The sequence below is a fragment of the Daldinia childiae genome (assembly GCF_008694065.1).
Source record: "Daldinia childiae strain JS-1345 chromosome Unknown Scaffold1, whole genome shotgun sequence".
NCBI classification, from domain to species: Eukaryota; Fungi; Ascomycota; class Sordariomycetes; order Xylariales; family Hypoxylaceae; genus Daldinia; species Daldinia childiae.
The window spans coordinates 3,011,071-3,029,354 of NW_022984642.1; the positions used below are offsets into that span (position 1 = coordinate 3,011,071).

At 47.8% G+C, this 18,284-nt stretch overlaps 7 protein-coding genes across 7 annotated transcripts; 2 read left to right on the forward strand and 5 right to left on the reverse strand.

Moving 5' to 3' along the window:
- Nucleotides 1-339: 339 nt before the first annotated feature.
- GL218_00787 (Mitochondrial escape protein 2) lies at nt 340-2,956 on the reverse strand (the record flags this gene model as incomplete). Its single annotated transcript, XM_033577225.1, has 2 exons — nt 340-2,681; nt 2,746-2,956. The coding sequence occupies 2 exons, from the start codon at nt 2,954-2,956 to the stop codon at nt 340-342; spliced, it is 2,553 nt and encodes an 850-aa protein (XP_033442283.1).
- An 822-nt stretch (nt 2,957-3,778) lies between these two features.
- Nucleotides 3,779-4,570, forward strand: GL218_00788 (uncharacterized protein; the record flags this gene model as incomplete). Its single annotated transcript, XM_033577226.1, has 1 exon — nt 3,779-4,570. One exon carries the CDS (start codon nt 3,779-3,781, stop codon nt 4,568-4,570), a length of 792 nt encoding a protein of 263 aa, XP_033441747.1.
- Nucleotides 4,571-5,075: 505 nt separating this feature from the next.
- Nucleotides 5,076-7,025, reverse strand: GL218_00789 (Heat shock 70 kDa protein; the record flags this gene model as incomplete). Its single annotated transcript, XM_033577227.1, has 1 exon — nt 5,076-7,025. One exon carries the CDS (start codon nt 7,023-7,025, stop codon nt 5,076-5,078), a length of 1,950 nt encoding a protein of 649 aa, XP_033442026.1.
- Nucleotides 7,026-8,690: 1,665 nt separating this feature from the next.
- GL218_00790 (putative carboxymethylenebutenolidase) lies at nt 8,691-9,860 on the reverse strand (the record flags this gene model as incomplete). The annotated part of the gene is made up of 6 exons (XM_033577228.1): nt 8,691-9,116; nt 9,166-9,291; nt 9,355-9,506; nt 9,593-9,633; nt 9,696-9,738; nt 9,797-9,860. The coding sequence occupies 6 exons, from the start codon at nt 9,858-9,860 to the stop codon at nt 8,691-8,693; spliced, it is 852 nt and encodes a 283-aa protein (XP_033441519.1).
- A 477-nt stretch (nt 9,861-10,337) lies between these two features.
- Nucleotides 10,338-12,929, reverse strand: GL218_00791 (uncharacterized protein; the record flags this gene model as incomplete). Its single annotated transcript, XM_033577229.1, has 6 exons — nt 10,338-10,412; nt 10,471-10,583; nt 10,643-12,186; nt 12,241-12,362; nt 12,427-12,631; nt 12,793-12,929. 6 exons carry the CDS (start codon nt 12,927-12,929, stop codon nt 10,338-10,340), a joined length of 2,196 nt encoding a protein of 731 aa, XP_033441520.1.
- Nucleotides 12,930-13,811: 882 nt separating this feature from the next.
- On the forward strand, nt 13,812-15,351 carry GL218_00792 (Threonine synthase; the record flags this gene model as incomplete). The annotated part of the gene is made up of 2 exons (XM_033577230.1): nt 13,812-13,910; nt 13,969-15,351. 2 exons carry the CDS (start codon nt 13,812-13,814, stop codon nt 15,349-15,351), a joined length of 1,482 nt encoding a protein of 493 aa, XP_033441521.1.
- A 707-nt stretch (nt 15,352-16,058) lies between these two features.
- GL218_00793 (uncharacterized protein) lies at nt 16,059-16,574 on the reverse strand (the record flags this gene model as incomplete). The annotated part of the gene is made up of 2 exons (XM_033577231.1): nt 16,059-16,133; nt 16,218-16,574. 2 exons carry the CDS (start codon nt 16,572-16,574, stop codon nt 16,059-16,061), a joined length of 432 nt encoding a protein of 143 aa, XP_033441379.1.
- Between the last annotated feature and the right edge of the window lie 1,710 nt (nt 16,575-18,284).

Sequence of the window (18,284 nt, forward strand, 5' to 3'; positions counted from 1 at the left end):
GATACCAAAATCAAAAGTTCCTTTTTCATCTAACTACCTATCGTCCCTTGATTATAATGCTTTCTTATATATAGCTGGCTATAGTCGGTAGCTATTTGGATTTCCCTTCTCGTAGACTAAGGGAATAATTTGTGCTTTCTAAGATAAGCAAGCACATGTAAGAGAGGTAGGTGTTGAAATAGGTGTAAGATGTAATATAATATATAATACTGTTCTTCATTTTATATATACCGATTTTCCTAACCGAGTAAATGAGTTGGGTATCGACTAGAATCATGTCATGCCACCACCCCCATGTACAACACCCTTACCTCCTAACCACCTACCCTTTCCATCAAATCAAGCCTCAGTACAAAGCACCTTCTTCAACACCCATCTCCCTCTCATACGCCTCGACTTCCTCTGCGCAGCATCAATCTTGCCCAGCAAATACATCGTGCGTCCCGCCGTCTGCGCCGGCTGCTTAGGCAAGCCGCCTAGGAGCGCGAGTTCCGTCTCCGCCTTATCTATGTTCTTAGCCTCTGCTTTAGTGAGTTCCGTCAGCACCGCAAGATCCATTTTGGCGGCTAGGACGGGGTCGCGTGCCAGCAGGCGGAACGCCGCGGCGTATACGGGTTTTCCGGGAGCGACTAGGGCAGGGCGGCCGTTGCGCGATTTCAGCGTGATGAGCTCGGCGTTGGAGAGGCCTTCGAGGGCGGCCTCTCCGTCGGGTACGGAGGTCGAGGATGCGAAGGTGTTGTGCAGGAGGACCTCGTTGTAGCGGAGGGATTCGTTGCTGGCGAGTGCTTTGACGAGGTACCAGGCTTGTTCCATGGACCATTTGTGCTCGCCGTCGTTGGTCGTCTTGCCTGGGAGGAGGAAGAACTTGAGGATTTCGGAAGCGGATTGTTCTGTGATCTCCTCTACCGCCTGCTTGGGGCTTTGACCAGCTTTCAGGCGACGGGCTAGAAATTCCAGGTCTGTGAGACGACCGCCTAGAGTACCGATACATTCGTCAAGTTCACCCAAGTCGGGGAGGACTCGGGCCCACGCCGGCTGCTTCTCGCTCGAGACTTCTTTCGCTTCGGGCTGTTCCTCTCCGTTGGTGATATGGCTTAGGATGAAGCGCTTGGCTACGTCAGGCGAGAGATCTCCGAGAGCAGTTTGGCGGAAGACACGGTCGGGAAGAGCTTTAGATAGGTATTTCGAGTAGGATGAGTCGTTAGTTAGGAATATGACGTGGGCAATATTGGATTGGACTAAAGCAGCAGCCCATTCGGCCATCTTATCATAAACAATGGCGTTAGTATCGCCCTTGTGTAGGAAGTTGTCGATAACTACAACGGGTCGCTTCTCAGGGTGTGCTTCCAGGTAGGCGTCAACAGGGAGTGAAGCGTCAGAATCCGTCTTATTACGGTCCGAGATGCCGATATCCGTAAGAGCAGCGGCTGCTGTCTGCAAGATCTTCTGAAGCTGTGATTCTAAGGTCTCGGAGAATCCTGCCTTGACACCGGTTGTACTCTGTACAGCAAGGTCGACCATACTACTCATGCTGTTTGCATACGAGAATATAGGACGGTAACCAACAGATGCCGCCATCTCCTTGATCGTTGCGGATTCTCCCCTAGCTTCTACTATCGGTTTGCAGTCGATGACCAGAACATTGCTTCTATCTTTTAAGGCTTGGTCTAAGACGAGTTCTTTTTTACCGGAACCGCGGGGTCCCTGAACGACGATGAAAGTTTCGGCAGTTTCTAGTAGCCATTTCTGAATCTGGTCGATTAAGTCCCTCCTGTGAGTCCAAACTGCACTTAGTCCTGCTTGATCCGCTTTCTCTCTCTTGAGATTTAAGATATAAACAGTCCGCCTTCGAAGCCATCTATAGAGCTTACTGTTGCTGAGCCGGAACCGGCGTGTGACGTGAGCTTTGACGAAAAACGATCGAATAGGATCGAATATAATAACGGTGAGACCAGTTAGTAACGCGACCAAGACAGGGATGACAATTCTCGGATGGTTCGATATCCATTCCCAAAACCGGTGTGGTTGAACTCGTTGTTCATAGGACATGCGTAGTCTAGTTCCCAACTTGCCGCCACCAAGATCTTCCGGCACGACGAAACCATGTAAACAGTTCCTGGCCATGATAGCATCTCTAACGGATGCAAAATCAACATAGGCGTATTTCGGGAAGACCTTAGAATCCCATGGTTGTGAGATGATCTCAGCAATCTTTCCGTACCGGCGGAACAAGCTATACAAGGTTTCTTGGGACAACTCGACCGCCTCCTCACCCGGATTCTTAGGGACAAATTCAACTCTTAGTCTATCCTTAGGGAATCTATGCAAGTCTTCTAGCCAGGGAACACCATTAACTAGTCCGGCCTGGACTCCCCTGAACGGACTAAAAAATGGCCTTACAGGCTTCTCCTGGAGATATTTAGAAATGGTTGCCTCAATTTCTTTAGCGGGTACATCAGCAGGATATGTGAACTTTACAAAAGCTCCACCGTCCTTGAGGCGAGGTAGGATTTCAGTGATATTAACTGGGGCGGTCGTTGGAATGGCTCGTTTGACCATGTTCATAGGGTCAAGAGCGCCTAAGGTTGAGTTCCGAAATCGCTTCATAAGCTCGGCCACGTCCAGGTCGGGGCTCTTCCATGGTGCTCGTAGTAGTCCGGAGAGTTTAAGGGGGAATAAATCTAACAGGTTTAGTTATCTCAGTTAACCATGGTATACTAAATATAAAAAAGAAAATGAGCATACTGTCTACCCAAAGAATGGATTCATTCGGAGCAGCCTCTATATGACCACTTCTACCTTCTCCGGTAGTAGTGCTCTCCCAAGCTCTAGGTACCGATGTCCATCGTGGCTGGTAACGTTGTGTGAGAATAGGTCTCACGAATGAGCCCGGGGTTCTTAACCCCCTCAACCCAGGCAAATTCCTAGGGCCGAGACATGGGTATCTTGAGATCATCGTCTGGATAATTTGAAGCTCTTCCCCATGCTCATAGTTTATGATGAGCTGAATGAAGAGATATAAGATCCGTAAAGAACGTGCTGAACCTGCTGGAATTTATTATTGTTAGTTTAGGTAGTGTTGAATTAGTTCAGCTCAAATTAATAAGTTTCGTGAAAGCCGATGAGGTCATCGCTAGCTCTTCCTAAGATCAAATTATCTTAAGTAATTGTACCTCCCCCACCTGTCAAAATACCTATTAAGCCACCACTCTATATAAATAGTGTGCCACAACTAATAAAGCCACAGTCTTGGTGGGACGAATGGAAGCTTGTAACCCACCTTCTAGCGCGAAGCAATTAAGAAACCGTCGAGACGAAGTTAAATAGAAAAATATATCGAATTTACAACGGGCATATACAATTATACAATCTACCTACAAAACTTCCATGTAGTGATACCCAAAACCCACCTGCATATCTGAGGTCACTATTCCATATACATATCAGACCATATCTGCTTCCGTACCAGATCAATCGTACCACGGAATTGAGCTACAATTAGCACCTTTGTCATTGGCTGGAAGAGAAAAGCGCATCACCTTCGAGGGAATCGATCACGAGAGCAAATACTACATATTATACTCCAATACTGCACCCCGCGTCAATTCCCCCCCGCACATACATACATACTCGACCGAATACTAAGACCTTTCTTTGTTCTTGTCCTATCCGTCAATCCAAGTGCTTCATCTAGATCCAATTCAACTCGACAGAAGCGCAAATCCTAATCGACAAATTCTCATATAGGAAGCTGTATCGCAGCACGTCGGAAAACACCATGGGTTGGATGTGGTCATCGCAATCCCCCTCTGCTCCGAAAGCCCCCAATCCTACCGCCGACGAGTCTAACAACAACACCACCCCGGCACCTCCGCCAAAGCAGCCCGAATCCGACTATGGCGATCCCGAAATCGCCAAGTTCATGGCCCAGCTGCAAGCAGAGTTCAGCAGCACCAGCAACTCCGGCACCACACAACCTCCCCCCGAACCCTCGACCAAAAGCCCATCTACTCCTCCATCAACAACAACAACAACAACAACAACAACATCACAATCCTCCAACTCCTCATCCCTCTTCTGGTCCACCACCACCTCCCCCCCCTCCCCCACAACCACAACCACAACCGACCCCCCCATCCCCTCCCACCTAGACCCCATAACCGAATCCCTCCTCCCAACCAGCATGTCCTGCCGCCAAGCCTTCGACGCCGCCTACCACTGCAACTCCCTCGGCGGCCAATGGGTATCCGTCTACCGCACCGGCACCATGCGCTCCTGTTCCGAGCACTGGGACGACTTCTGGTTCTGCATGCGCACCCGCACCTACTCGGGCCCCCAGAAAGAAGACGCCATCCGCGCCTACTACCGCCGCAAGGAGTACCTCAAGTACCACGCCCCCGGACGTCCCAGCAGCGAAGACGTCTGGCAGCCCAGGGACGACAAGGTCCGCCCTGATACCGCCTTCCGCGAACATCTCGACATGCCAAGTATCAGCGACGAGGAGTGGCGTCGGCTTGAGATTGAGCGAAGACGAAAGGTCCAGGAGCAACTGCAGTCGCGCGAGTCGTAGTTTAGACTGGTGTAACCTATTAATGTGTGCATTTATGTAAAGTATAGAAGGCTTCAGTCAGGTATCTAGTTTTAGTTGAATGGGTAGGGTTTAAGTCGGTAGTGTACCAAGATATAGCATCGTGCCGTTATCGAAATAGGAGCACTTACGAAATTTACAAATCTTCTTAAAGCTTACCCTCGAAGTCCTACATCTAATGATTAAGATTCAACTACAGAGAATCCTCAAATATGTAGCGAAGCTTATAATCATGTCACACATGTCACACTCATGAAGATCGCAGTGTTTATTTATGAATTAACTTCATTGCTTCGTAGAAGGATTATTCCTGCCTAGAATACATCCCATGCAAGTCATAAACCGCAACTTTTGCCCTGTATCATTCATTACCAGTAAAATCTAGTGCAAACCCGTGAAATCCGAGACCGCCACACAGTGTGTCATTAACACCTGAGGAAAACGCCGGAACGATAAAAGAAAAGAGATGTCATGAATGCGAAACCGTTTAGTCGACCTCCTCAACAGTGGGGCCATCATCCTGGCCAGCGCCAGGAGCACCGCCGGGAGCACCGGGGAAGCCGCCAGGGCCGCCGGCACCGGGAACACCACCGGCACCACCAGCTCCGTAGAACTTCATCATGATGGGGTTGGCAATGCCCTCCAACTCCTTCTGCTTCTCCTCGTACTCCTCGCGGGTGGCCTGTTGGTTCTCGTCGAGCCAAGAGACAACCTTGTCGATCTCGGCCTTGAGCTTCTCCTTGTCACCAGCGTCGAGCTTCTCGTCGACCTTGGAGTCGGAGAGAGTGTTTCGGAGAGAGTATGCGTACGACTCAAGGCCGTTCTTGGCGCTGATACGGCGACCTTCAGCCTCATCCTCCTCCTTGTACTTCTCGGCTTCGGAAAGCATACGCTCGATCTCCTCCTTGGATAGACGACCCTTGTCGTTGGTGATGACAATCTTGTTGGACTTGCCAGTGCCCTTCTCAACGGCAGAGACGTTGATGATACCGTTGGCATCGACATCGAAAGTGACCTCAATTTGAGGAACACCACGAGGCGCAGGCGGGATACCAGTTAGCTCGAACTTGCCGAGCAGGTTGTTGTCCTTAGTGCGTTGACGTTCACCTTCGTAGACTTGGATCAGGACACCAGGCTGGTTGTCCGAGAAGGTGGAGAAGACCTCAGACTTCTTGGTGGGAATGGTAGTGTTGCGGGGGATGAGCTTGGTCATCATACCACCAGCAGTCTCGATACCGATGGAAAGCGGGGCGACGTCGAGAAGCAGGATCTCGTTGGTCGACTTGGAGCTGGTGTCACCAGAGAGGATAGCAGCCTGCACGGCAGCACCGTAGGCGACGGCCTCATCGGGGTTGATAGACTTGTTTGGCTCCTTTCCGTTGAAGTAATCGGTGATGAGCTTCTGCACACGGGGGATACGAGTGGAGCCACCGACGAGGACAATCTCGTGGACTTGAGACTTGTCGATCTTAGCGTCGGCAAGGACACGGTCGACAGGCTGGATGGTGGATCGGAAGAGATCCTGGCAAAGCTCCTCGAATCTAGCACGGGTGATAGACGTGTAGAAGTCGATACCCTCGAATAGAGAGTCGATCTCAATAGAGGTCTGAGCGGAAGAAGAAAGAGTACGCTTGGCTCGCTCACAAGCGGTTCGGAGACGGCGCAGAGCACGAGCGTTGGTAGAGAGATCCTTCTTGTGCTTACGCTTGAATTCGTTGACGAAGTGGTTGACAAGTCGGTTGTCAAAGTCCTCACCACCCAAGTGAGTATCACCAGCAGTAGACTTGACCTCGAAGATACCCTCCTCAATGGTTAGGAGAGACACATCGAAGGTACCACCACCGAGATCGAAGATGAGAACGTTGCGCTCACCCTCGGTCTTCTTGTCAAGACCATAAGCGATGGCGGCAGCTGTGGGTTCGTTGATGATTCGGAGAACGTTCAAGCCAGCAATTAGACCGGCATCCTTGGTAGCTTGTCGCTGAGAATCGTTGAAGTAGGCAGGTACAGTGACAACAGCGTTGTTGACAGTGCCACCAAGGTAAGCCTCAGCGGTCTCTCGCATCTTGGTAAGGACCATAGAAGAGATTTCTTCGGGTGTGAACTGCTTCACCTCACCCTTGTACTCAACTTCGACGATAGGCTTGCCATTCTTGTCAACAATCTTGAAGGGGAAGTGCTTCATGTCAGCCTGAACCTCAGGATCCGAGAACTTGCGACCGATCAGACGCTTGGCATCGAAGACGGTGTTCTGAGGGTTCATAGCGACTTGATTCTTGGCGGCATCACCGATTAGACGCTCCGTGTCCGTGAAGGCCACGAAGGAGGGTGTGGTTCGGTTACCCTGGTCATTGGCAATGATTTCAATTCGGTCGTCTCGGAAGACGCCTACACACGAATAGGTCGTGCCCAAGTCAATACCGACTGCGGCAACCATTGTGAAAGATGTGACGACTTTTTTAAGTCAAACAGTAGGTATGGTGGGGTAATAGGGAAAAAAAAGGTGCGATGTAGAGGTTTAATAGCGTTGTAGGTATGTCAAAACGCAACAGAATTTTTGTACCCAAATGGGACGGGTATCTAAATTAATGTGTTTTTTGCGTTGTTCGTGTGTGAATTGTTGTTGTTGATGTCTGAGATTGATGATGAGAAGAGAAATGTTCCTTGGGACTTGAGCAAGAGTTTATACAACCAGAAGTGGAAGCTATGGTGGGGCCAGGGAATCTTCTCGAATTGCTGGAAGTTGGTACCCGCTTCTGGTACTTTCCGCCTAACTTTGCTAACTGACAAGCTTCCTGAATTCAGTGGAATCCCCTAGATAGGAATAGACGATAATAGAATTTTCAGCGCACACTTATGTACATACATACTACATGTACCATATTTTCCGACCTATTCAGAAGTGTACCTAAGGAAATAAGTAAATTTTATAATAGGACCTATACTGTTAATTCTAGAGGTCTCCAGGAGTAACAGGTCTACGGTACAAACATCCAAGTATTTTCTCTATCTATTCTCTATGCATATCATGTACTCTAGGTACTTACCCGCCATCACGCTCAGTAAGAGGTACTGACATCACTGCTTGGTTGCCCGGGCTAATCAACCCGCCTTACGGCCCACTAAAAAAAATGCACGAAATACAAAATACCTACTCCAATGTACCTTTTTTTCTTCTCTTCTCTTCTTTCTGCTGTCAGGCAGGAACGGATCCGTTGATAAGGCAACTTCCAATTGCTTCGCCTACTGCCTTCTGCCTTCTACAATCTGCTTGTCTTGCCTGATTTGTGTACAAAGCCTCAAGAAGGACGTCATTATGTAATTCTAGAAGATTCAAGTTCTCAGAGGATCTACATTATGTAACTACATAATGTATGTACATGTATGTATTTTTCGAGTTCAAATCCAATGGCATTCATTGAATCGCATTCAGAAGCGGCAGGTATCGTCTAAAAGTGTACAATCCATTTAGAAGTAACTTTGTATCATCTCATACCAACTATCGTCAATCATCAGCCTTTTTAGTTCTCATGCCCACCTTATACATAGACCAAATACATAGACCAATGTGAGGCTTCGTGATATCAAAATCCTAAGCTGACCAATACCTGAATTCTCCAATATTCCATAATAATTCGGTAGCCAGCCTTATAGGAGAAAATATGCATGTTATCTTCGAGGCGCATACCTACAAGTGTAATGTAATTAAAAATGACCTAAATCAGCTATGTATAACGGCCCCCAACGGACGACGAATTCTTCCGAAAACGTTTCAAATGCCTCCATGTCTCATTTTCAACAAACTGCGGACGAGTTCAGCATCCATTTTATTTGGTAGGGCATTCTAAGCGGCCGTTTCTGGCCTATTGAAATATCAAGTAGCCTCGGTAGGGTTACATATTTTGGTTACATATTTTGATCTACGTATTGCCTGCCTTGCTTCCATTTTTCAGGGATTCGGTTGATATACATAATATGTAGTTTGAATAGATAATGAGCGGATATGTACCTATGTAGCTAATCAATACCTCCCCTGGGAAATGGGTAGGTGGATATTCCCAAGGAGATTTTCCTGGTACAGACTGCCGATGCCAAATACTCATCAACAGACGTGCTCAATCTTCTGGGGCTTATTGTCCCTCTGTCCCAGATCTGACTTTAGCACTCGGCCGAACAGTTCCAACAACACCTCGAAGCAGATCTTGGTAATTGCCGGGTCGTAGCGACCCTTGCTCAGCTCGTCGCGGATGAAGGCGTGCTGCGCCCACGCGAATTCGTAGAAGCTGAAGACCGTTCCAGAGCTCCTCAGCTTGTGTCGAATCAAGTCGCGACCCTCGTCCGGGACGTGGGTGTCTTTGATGCCGAAAATCATGGCTACCTCGCCCTTAATCTCGCCGAGCTTGTCGATCGTGTGGTTACTGTTCTCTGGGCCCTGGACTGACAAGTTGGCCCCCGAATGAGGTCCCAAAGTACGGGAGTGTACATCTGTAGCAAAGTACGCAACGGTTGCGCTTATCCGCGGATCAAGCTGGGAGCACGTCAGCGCAGGGGATTTTATTCGAAGGTAAAAGTCTTACACTAGCTCGTAGAGAAAGATGGCCACCCAGACACATTCCCGTGCTGCCTATCCTGCCCGTACACGTGGGGAGACTGAGGAGGTAATCAACCGCCTTGTGGGAGTCCTCATCATATGATTGAAGAACCTGTAACCATGCTCGCCGTCAGCCAGTACTTAGTCGAAATGTTACATGGAGCCACGAACTTACCTTCTTCACCTTCCATTCATTCCCTTGGTTCGTTCCCGGGTCATCGTAGGCTAGGGCTTCGGGACCAGTGAAGTCGTGATACGACGATGGAGCAGCAACAATATAGCCTTGACCTGCGATTTGACGCGCGAATCGCGCTACTGGGCCCGTGACTGTTCACGCGCTAATTAGCGAGCTGCATAGTAGTCGACGACTTGCCGTGCTAGATGTTCGATGATGATGATGATGATGATGATACCTTGATAGATCTCGCTGAATAACACGACGCCAGGAAATCGACTGCCAACTCATCAGCAAACTTATGTCCAAGTCCCTAAGTGGAAAGAAAATAAAGGCCTTACGCATCAGGATATTGCGGGATGGTGGGATGGAATGTGAAAATTCCTGCCCAACGTTAGCGTCTCTAGTCGGGAGCCTCTACCGTCGCAGGGGCTCTCCTCACTCATCGACGTCTCCTTCCCATCCACGGTTGTTTGCACGTCGATATGACTTTCGTTGAGCAGCATCTTGATTGTATAACACTGATCGAGCCAACTACGATGTAAGATGCAAGACTTTGCTGGCCCGCGCGTTTCGAGAGGGATGCCACCGATATATTAAGACCCCGCGCCGGCTGTGGGACTTAAAATGCGGGGGAAAAATCAGCCCACAAAACCACGGCTCCGGCTGAGATCGGCGATCACAAGGCCGGATATTTCCTGGTATATTAGATGATATCCGATCCTCGGGACCAAGCTACCCCATACGAAGATAGATTTATGTATATCCAAGTATTATGCTACTGTGGTACTTGGTGCTGCCCTTAGCATCTTCTCATGTTCTCCAGTTATACCAATTGGTGAACATACCGAGATCGCTTGATAAGTGGTAATATAAACTAAGAAATAGGACAAATATATACTACCTACCTAGATAGACCAAACATCGTATGATTATTTCAGGCTGAACTAAGTACATTCCCCGATTGGCCAGTGTTGTTATTTTCAGAGGTGAGGAACCTGAGAACTCTGTAATAGCAAATTGACGATACTCAAAACCCCTTCTCCTAAGACGAAACCCTATAATTGATGTCAGTGATGTTATTCAAAAAGCTAATCATAACAGTAAGGCACTCACCGACGCAAGGATAATAAGCGGTGTATCATCCTTTCGCAGGTATATCCTCCAGTACCAGTTTATCAAACCACCAATAGTTCTTGCTAATGTGAAAGATGGGACATTGTACATGCCTAAAGAGTATTTTGTTAGCAATAGACCTAATTCCTCATATTTGTTTGTTTGTTCTTACCAACTGCCACGGCGATCCCGCCAGGTATATACGCATGCCAGCTCTTTCCAATCGCCTTTGCACGAAGGGCAGTGAAGATAGCGAAAATAACCGCTCCACCGATAGCATAATTCCTGGCCATTTCTGGCAATCCCTTCCCAGTGACTAATCTTGCAGTTGCGATCCATACACGGCCGGTTGGTACTTGGAATAGGTCCCCAGGAACTTCGTATACAGCAGTGTATAACCGATAGATGAACGCACTGACAACGGCACCCACAGTCGCGCCAATGATCTGGCCCCAGAACTGCGCTTTAGGTGCTGCACCCAGTAAGTGGCCGGTCTTCAGATCTTGCATGAGATCACCCGCTTGTAATGCACCAGCTTCCGATACAGCGCCAGCCACCAAGTTGATGAGTACACTTGATTTGTGAGATTGTGGAATAATTAATGCGAAGAAAAGCTGTGCTAGCTTGCTGATTCCGGAAACGGGGTTCAGGTCTGTTTCACCTAAAGCTCGAACTCCCATTATGCTCAAAACCATTGCCATTAGAACGGCTATGATAGTAGCATATAGGGGAACCAGATCGCCAAACGTGATATGAATACTAGCGATGCAAAAGAGGACCGACGCAACGAGACCAACACTAACTGTTCTATTTCCGACCAGTTGCTCAGGAGGTGCATCATCTTGATCCCAGGCTCTTTGAGTATCAGTCGGTTGCGTGTCGAAAGGATTCCTACGCTCAACTAGCGGGCTTGGTAGACCATCTACGTCTTCCGAGTTACTCGTGGCTACTGAAATTCTCGGGTCGTCTTCGCTGCTCTGAATCGCTGTGTATCCTCTAGATCGACTAAAGAATAAATTTTTAAGCTCATCGTATTGAAATTGCCGTCTGATGCTGGCAAATATAGACGGATAGTTCTTCATAAGGGGGGTGAAGGCGATGTATCCTAGGCTGACAATGGCATCTGCTAGCATAATAGCAAGAGAAGTCCAAACAATCCAGCCTCTACTACCTTCCTCCCAATCATCGACCGGTCCTGGGGCCCAGCCACGAAATTTAGCAAGGGGAGATAGGATACCCCAGCCAACTACCGCTCCGAGAAGCATATGTATAGTTGTAGAAGGACCCATTATAATACCTTGACCGACGTACGCGAGACTTGGGTTTAGAGTCCACAGCCAAGTATCCGCTGCCACCGTTCCGAAGATAGGGAGGTTCCTAAGTATAGGAAAGAAATAAGTGCAGAGGGTATAAAAGCCAGATATTCCAAACGTAATCAGAAGTAGCCGGATATTAGAACCCCAGTTATAAGGCTTTGTCGTCTCTGCGGGTGGTATTCCATCAGCCGAATCAGCGACGTTACCCTCACCATCAGTACCTTCGGTCTGTAGAAGTGGTTGATTCTCCAGTGCTAGACTGCCAAAAGTGGCGGCTTTCGACGTATCTAATGTACCGCTGTTCTGAGTTTGTCCTTTGCCATGAAGGACCCCAATGAGAACTGCGGTACTAAATCCGCTTGGGAATTTCAATTGCTCTCTGATGATCACTTGGCGGCGTCTAGATGAGGTTAGGTACCAACATTGCATATATCAGAAATGGTCGTTGACTTACAACGGAACGGCAAATACAACACCAAAGTAGCAAAGACCTAGAGACCAAATTATGAGTTTCCACATGCTTAGTCTTATTGGACCTTGTTCTGATGAGTCCATCATATACTCCATAGCTGGTATCTAAGGTCGGAATGGATCTGGTTAGTATGGCTACTCTCTTCTTGTTGGGCCCATCACTACTTACCACGCCTACGAATCCACAACCAAGAGGCATGATCGCCATTCCGCCTGCCACAGATTGCACAAGAACATTTTCCACTGGGGAAAATGGAAATGATAGGTGACGTGACAGAGTCTTAAAGATACCAAAGCCCAATAAACTAGCAGGCATTGTCATCATAGAAATCCAGCCGGTCTGTAACCCGAAATACATATTACTAAAACATATTCTACAATATAAAGTCAGTAATGACTACCTTTTAATACATTTTATTTACTGTTAAACAGAGGGGTTTACATCATGATCTAAAAGTGATGGCTTATATAGGAAAGGGAGACGCGTCTACGCTTTGCTATGAAAAGGAAACAAAGAACTACACGTGCTACTTACATCAGCCCGACAAGTAGACCGGCGGCAACACCCCGAAGAGTGAAATGCTGGCCCTCCGGAAGATGCTTAACCTCTTCTTCGGTTCCGGACGGATACGGGGGAGCCGTTACCTCGACGCTTCCTCTATCGGGGGCCATAGTGACGGAATGATGAGTCGGAATATAACAGGTCGTAACTTTAGATAGCAGTGGCCAATTATAGAGTTTTAAGAAAATGCAACTTTATAAGAATGATAATCTATAATTACCTAGTTAATCCATATTGAGATGGATAGTTCACACTTGATGTAATGATGAAATTAAGTTGAGCGGATGAAATAATAAATAGAAAGCATGGGACAACGGGAGGACTGGTACCGATAATGACTGCTGACCAAGCCGGTGATATCAAGACAGCGCTTATCCTACAGTGGATAAAATAGGTACATAGGCGATTTAACTTTCCCACGAATCAACGCCAAGACCTCACAGCAGACCTGCTGTATTAGGTAAGTCACTCACGTACCTGTCTATCGCGATTATCACAACAAACCTCAACATGTATCTAGCCGTTCTATCAATAAAAAGAAACAATTTCTTAAAAGTGCTCTTATGTACATAGGTAAGTGTATTCATAATTACCTATGCAAGTCATTAAAGAGAAACAATATGCAGTTCGTAAAGCAACATGGAATTATGCATAGAATAGGATTGGAAGAAAATAAGATGCAGGGATGAGAAACCAATCAAGTGTTCAGGGGCAATAATACTGAGCCTTGTTCAGCTGGCCTCCTTCTATTTGATCGTCGGCAGGCACAAAGGATAGAGAATAGGGGACTAAGGGGAAGTGGTCCCCTCTTTCCCAACCCAGATTTATCTAGATCAGGCTAGTGCGGGGTAGTAATCAACTATCAGCCGAATTCGCTCTTCCGTTTTTTAATTTTTTTTTCCCTTTCGTCATCTCCAGGCGAAATATACCCTTCGAGGGAACTTGGAGATCGTAAGACACCTAGCCATTGTCCTTGGTCTTAGATTTCTACCATGTCGAACGGAACCAATGGCGAGACGACGGATGCCAGCTCCTCGGATGATCGTAATGCCTCTCAAAGGTATTTGAGTACCAGGGGCGAGGACTATGATGTAGGAACTATAGTCGTGCGATTCTCTATGGCAACTTTTCACTAATCGATTTCCTTAGTTTTCCTTCGAAGAGGTCGTTCTAAAAGGTCTAGCCAACGATGGAGGGCTTTACATTCCGGAGGAGATCCCTTCAGCGAGCGATTGGCAGAGCTGGAAAGATTTATCATTTCCAGACCTTGCCCTCGAGGTCCTATCTTTATATATAGCGCCATCTGAAATTCCACGAGATGACCTAAAGGGAATCATTGATAGGAGTTATTCGACCTTTCGTGCCCCTGAAACTACACCGCTACGACATCTTCACGATAACCTATACCTACTAGAACTTTTCCACGGACCTACGTTCGCCTTCAAGGATGTTGCTCTCCAATTTCTAGGTAACCTCTTTGAGTACTTCCTGGTACGAAAAAATGAGGGAAAGACGGGCACCGACCGACATCATCTCTCTGTAGTAGGCGCCACAAGTGGTGACACCGGCTCGGCGGCCATCTACGGACTACGAGGAAAGAAGGACGTATCGGTGTTTATCCTTCATCCCAAAGGCAGGGTTAGCCCTATTCAAGAAGCACAAATGACCACGGTATTAGATGCAAACGTGCACAATTTAGCAGTCAAGGGTACATTCGATGATTGCCAGGACATAGTAAAGGCTTTATTTGCCGATCCTGACATTAACTCGACTCTTAACCTCGGCGCAGTAAACTCGATAAATTGGGCAAGAATTCTTGCCCAGATCGTTTACTATTTCTACTCTTACTTTTCGCTTGTAAAGTCATCCGGTCTGACCATGGGCGAAAAAATCCGTTATGTTGTACCTAGCGGAAATTTCGGCGATATCTTGGCTGGCTACTTTGCGCACAAGATGGGTCTTCCTACGGAGAAATTAGTAGTTGCGACAAACGAGAATGACATCCTTGACCGATTCTGGAAGACCGGAAAATACGAGAAAAAGCCCGCCCGTGGTCCGGAAGCGCAAGGGGGTCTAGCGGTCGATGGCGTCAAAGCTCACGAAGATGGCGTCAAGGAAACGCTAAGCCCCGCAATGGATATCCTCGTCTCGAGTAACTTCGAGCGATTGCTTTGGTTTCTAGCTTACGAGTTCGCCTCCGTTGCCGGTATGGACGCTGAGTGGAACAGGAGACAAGCTGGACAGGAGGTCGCCGCATGGATGAAACAACTAAAGACGAGCGGTGGTTTTGGTCCAGTCTATCGGGACGTGCACTCTAGTGCTAAGCGCGACTTTGAAAGCGAACGGGTGAGCGATTCGCAGACGATCGACACGATTAAGAATTACTTTAAGAAGATCGAATACGTGCTAGATCCTCACACCGCGATAGGTGTAGCCGCATCATTGCGGTCACTAGAGCGTTCCAAGGTTCCTCACATCTCGCTTCAACCGCTCACCCGGCCAAGTTTGCCGGCGCAGTTGACCTTGCGTTGAAAGATGAGCCCGGCTTTAACTTCGAGGAGAATGTCCTGCCGCCAGAGTTTTTAGGCCTAGAGGCAAAAGGAAAAGAGAGTTACAGAAGTAGAAAACGACTGGCAGAAAGTCAGGGAGATTGTGAAGAATCAAGTGGAGGAAGAATTAAAGGATCAGGCATAGGGCGGCGTTTGGAATTGAATTTGATTTCTGCATTATGGCATTCCTAGATAACTTGCATTGGGCTCACTCGCTTGCATATCTGTCCACGCTACGTGGGCTACTTTATATGAATTGATATCCTTGAAATCTATATCAACCGATGATAGAAATTACACCTCAGTTATAACGTGATTTTTTATTTAAGTCTGCGTCTACCTATATTCTATTAATATGAGAGGTAAGTAATATTACTTGTTAAAATCTGATTCGTATTAAATACTAATCGAGATTCTACCAGGAGATATAGCATACACCTATAATCATATCACCGACAAATATCAAATCAAGTAACTAAGCAATATATTGCAAAGTTCCAACGATATACAGCTTCGTATTAACACTTATATATCTATATATCGAATCCCCATCGTCGCCATATGTACATACTGCGACCAAAAAGGAACCTCGGACTCTGCCTTACCCCCTTAACCTTGCCTCGTTGCTTGTCATTTCCATTCACTTCGTTCCCCAGGTTGAACCCCATTGCTAGCTAGCGAACTCGCCGCTTAAGGGAGGTTCTGGACGGGGTAGCTCTGGTCAGGCTTGACGACTTGGCCGGTCTTGACCTGGGCGTCGGTGTACTATACATGGCATTGTGTTAGCAAGCAATCCTAATATATTCATAGACGGGAAGGAAAAGGTAGTTAGGCAGGATAGTTACTCACGGAAGGATAGACGATCTGGCGCTTAGCATTGTCGACGACAGAGAAGGTAGTAAAGCCCTTGTCGTCGCCGAACTGGCCGCTCCAGCCGCTGGTGATGGTGAAATCGCCGACGGTGACGGGGCCGCCGTTGGATCGGCTAGCGGGGGTGGAGCCGGCGGCTTTGACGGTGTACTTGACGGCGGTGGCGGCGGCGCCGTTGTTGATGCCGAAGGTCCAGTCGCACGACTTGTCGGCGGCGTCGCAGGTGCGCGACAGACCGGTGATGGTCCACTGCGCGGCGTTGGCGGCCATGGAGAGCGGCTGGGCGAGGGCGGCGGCCGAGAAGGCGACGACGGAGAGGAGTGCGGAGATCTGCATTTTGGAGACGGGTGGTGGTAAGGAAGGGGTATTAATTAAGTACTAGGTATTAATTATAAAGTCGACTGCTTACTAGGTAAGAAGGAATTAAGTAGAGTGAGTGAGTGAGTGAGTGGTGAGGATAAATAAGATCGCTGTCTTGGGCGATCTTAAGGTCTTATATATACTCGGTCGAATACGATATGTAGGTTAGGTAGGTAAGTATGTATATATGTATCCCTGGTCGGTCGATGGTGAGTGAGGCTTGTATGTAGTAAGTAAGTGTCGTGTAGCGTAGCGTAATAGCAGGCTTGATATCGAAGCTTGAGACTATTCCCGGCCTGTTGAAGGGTAAGGTACCCCCGGCTGCTCACGTTATATGTTACTACCGGTACCCATCTGGAATCCCGTTGCGTCCATTCACACTCTGCAGCCCCTGGACCCGGCGCGACTTGCAAATCGGAGTTACCTGGCTCCCTACATGCCTAACAGGTCCAGTCAGGTACCTCCCCGGCCTCGTATCCCGAGATTATGGAGCCATTGGAGGAGACGGGTAACGCATGATTCACGACTAATTCGACATGTATGTATGTATGTAGCGTCTGGCCGGCGGTCGAAGGTCGGGTTCCATTCGATCCGGTGCAGTGTATGTATGTGTGTACCTAGCCCGCAGAATAAGACCCATGCTTGCGAACAACGCCAAATTGTGGAGGATCGACCGTGTTCTGAGATCTGTGATCGCGTTGGAAGCCGGCAGACGGCAGACGGGGAAAGATCAGCGGCGCCAAGCTCGTATTCCAACAGGGGCGTGCCGCCCCGCGCCCCTTGCAGAGACGGTTACGTGGGTAGTACAGAACCAGAGCTAGAGCCGCGTGCTCCGATCCGTTTTGACTGATTCTTTTCGATCGGGATTAGGCTATTAATTAGCCTGCTGACTGCTTCTATGCTGAGCTGGGCTGGGCTGAGCTGGGCTGGACTGTTGGGACGGGGTCTACTAGGTTAGTTACATGCGTGACTGCTCATCTATGCAATATATCTGCGTGAAAGGAACATCATGACATATCGTGTCACGTAATAATATGTAACCGCAGTTAGAAATTATCCGGGCTGTAAGGTAAGAGGTTACACATTTCACTCTTCGTGTTCGAGAGTTACGAACCGAATCGGGCCTGATTAACAGCCACTCTTACAGTTCTTACTCAGATTTTGACGATTGTTTCTGTTGCCACCTCCGCTATGAAAGGGTAATCATGCTGATGTCAACAACTTCAAGATGGTATGTGGTATTATTGTTCAATCCTCCCGTCTCACACTCTCGTTTGTTTTCCCCAAATAGTGGCCTAGGCAGGCTAGGGCCGGCATTGACAACTATACAACTCCACAGCAATAGCCTATTCAAAGACAAAGCTGGCCTAATTATTTCTCAGTTAAACTTCTTCAAAGTCTTAGAATTTTAGCTGTTGTCTCTTAAATCATACTGTAAACGGAAAAGTCTTGCCGATGAAAACCGGTAGGCGAGTTCAGCTCTATGGAATGCTATGTACATATGCTGGGAGAGTCAACTGACACCAGGATCAGGGCTAAAGAATCCTCTATTTTTAATGCTTTGATGTCTTAAAATACCCTTGTTTCAAGTCAGCCCGTATATGTGTATTCTTTGTTGTTCTAGAGTCTAGAAATACGGGACCAGCATTATGTTTTAACCGTTATAGCTTCGGAGCAATAGCCTAT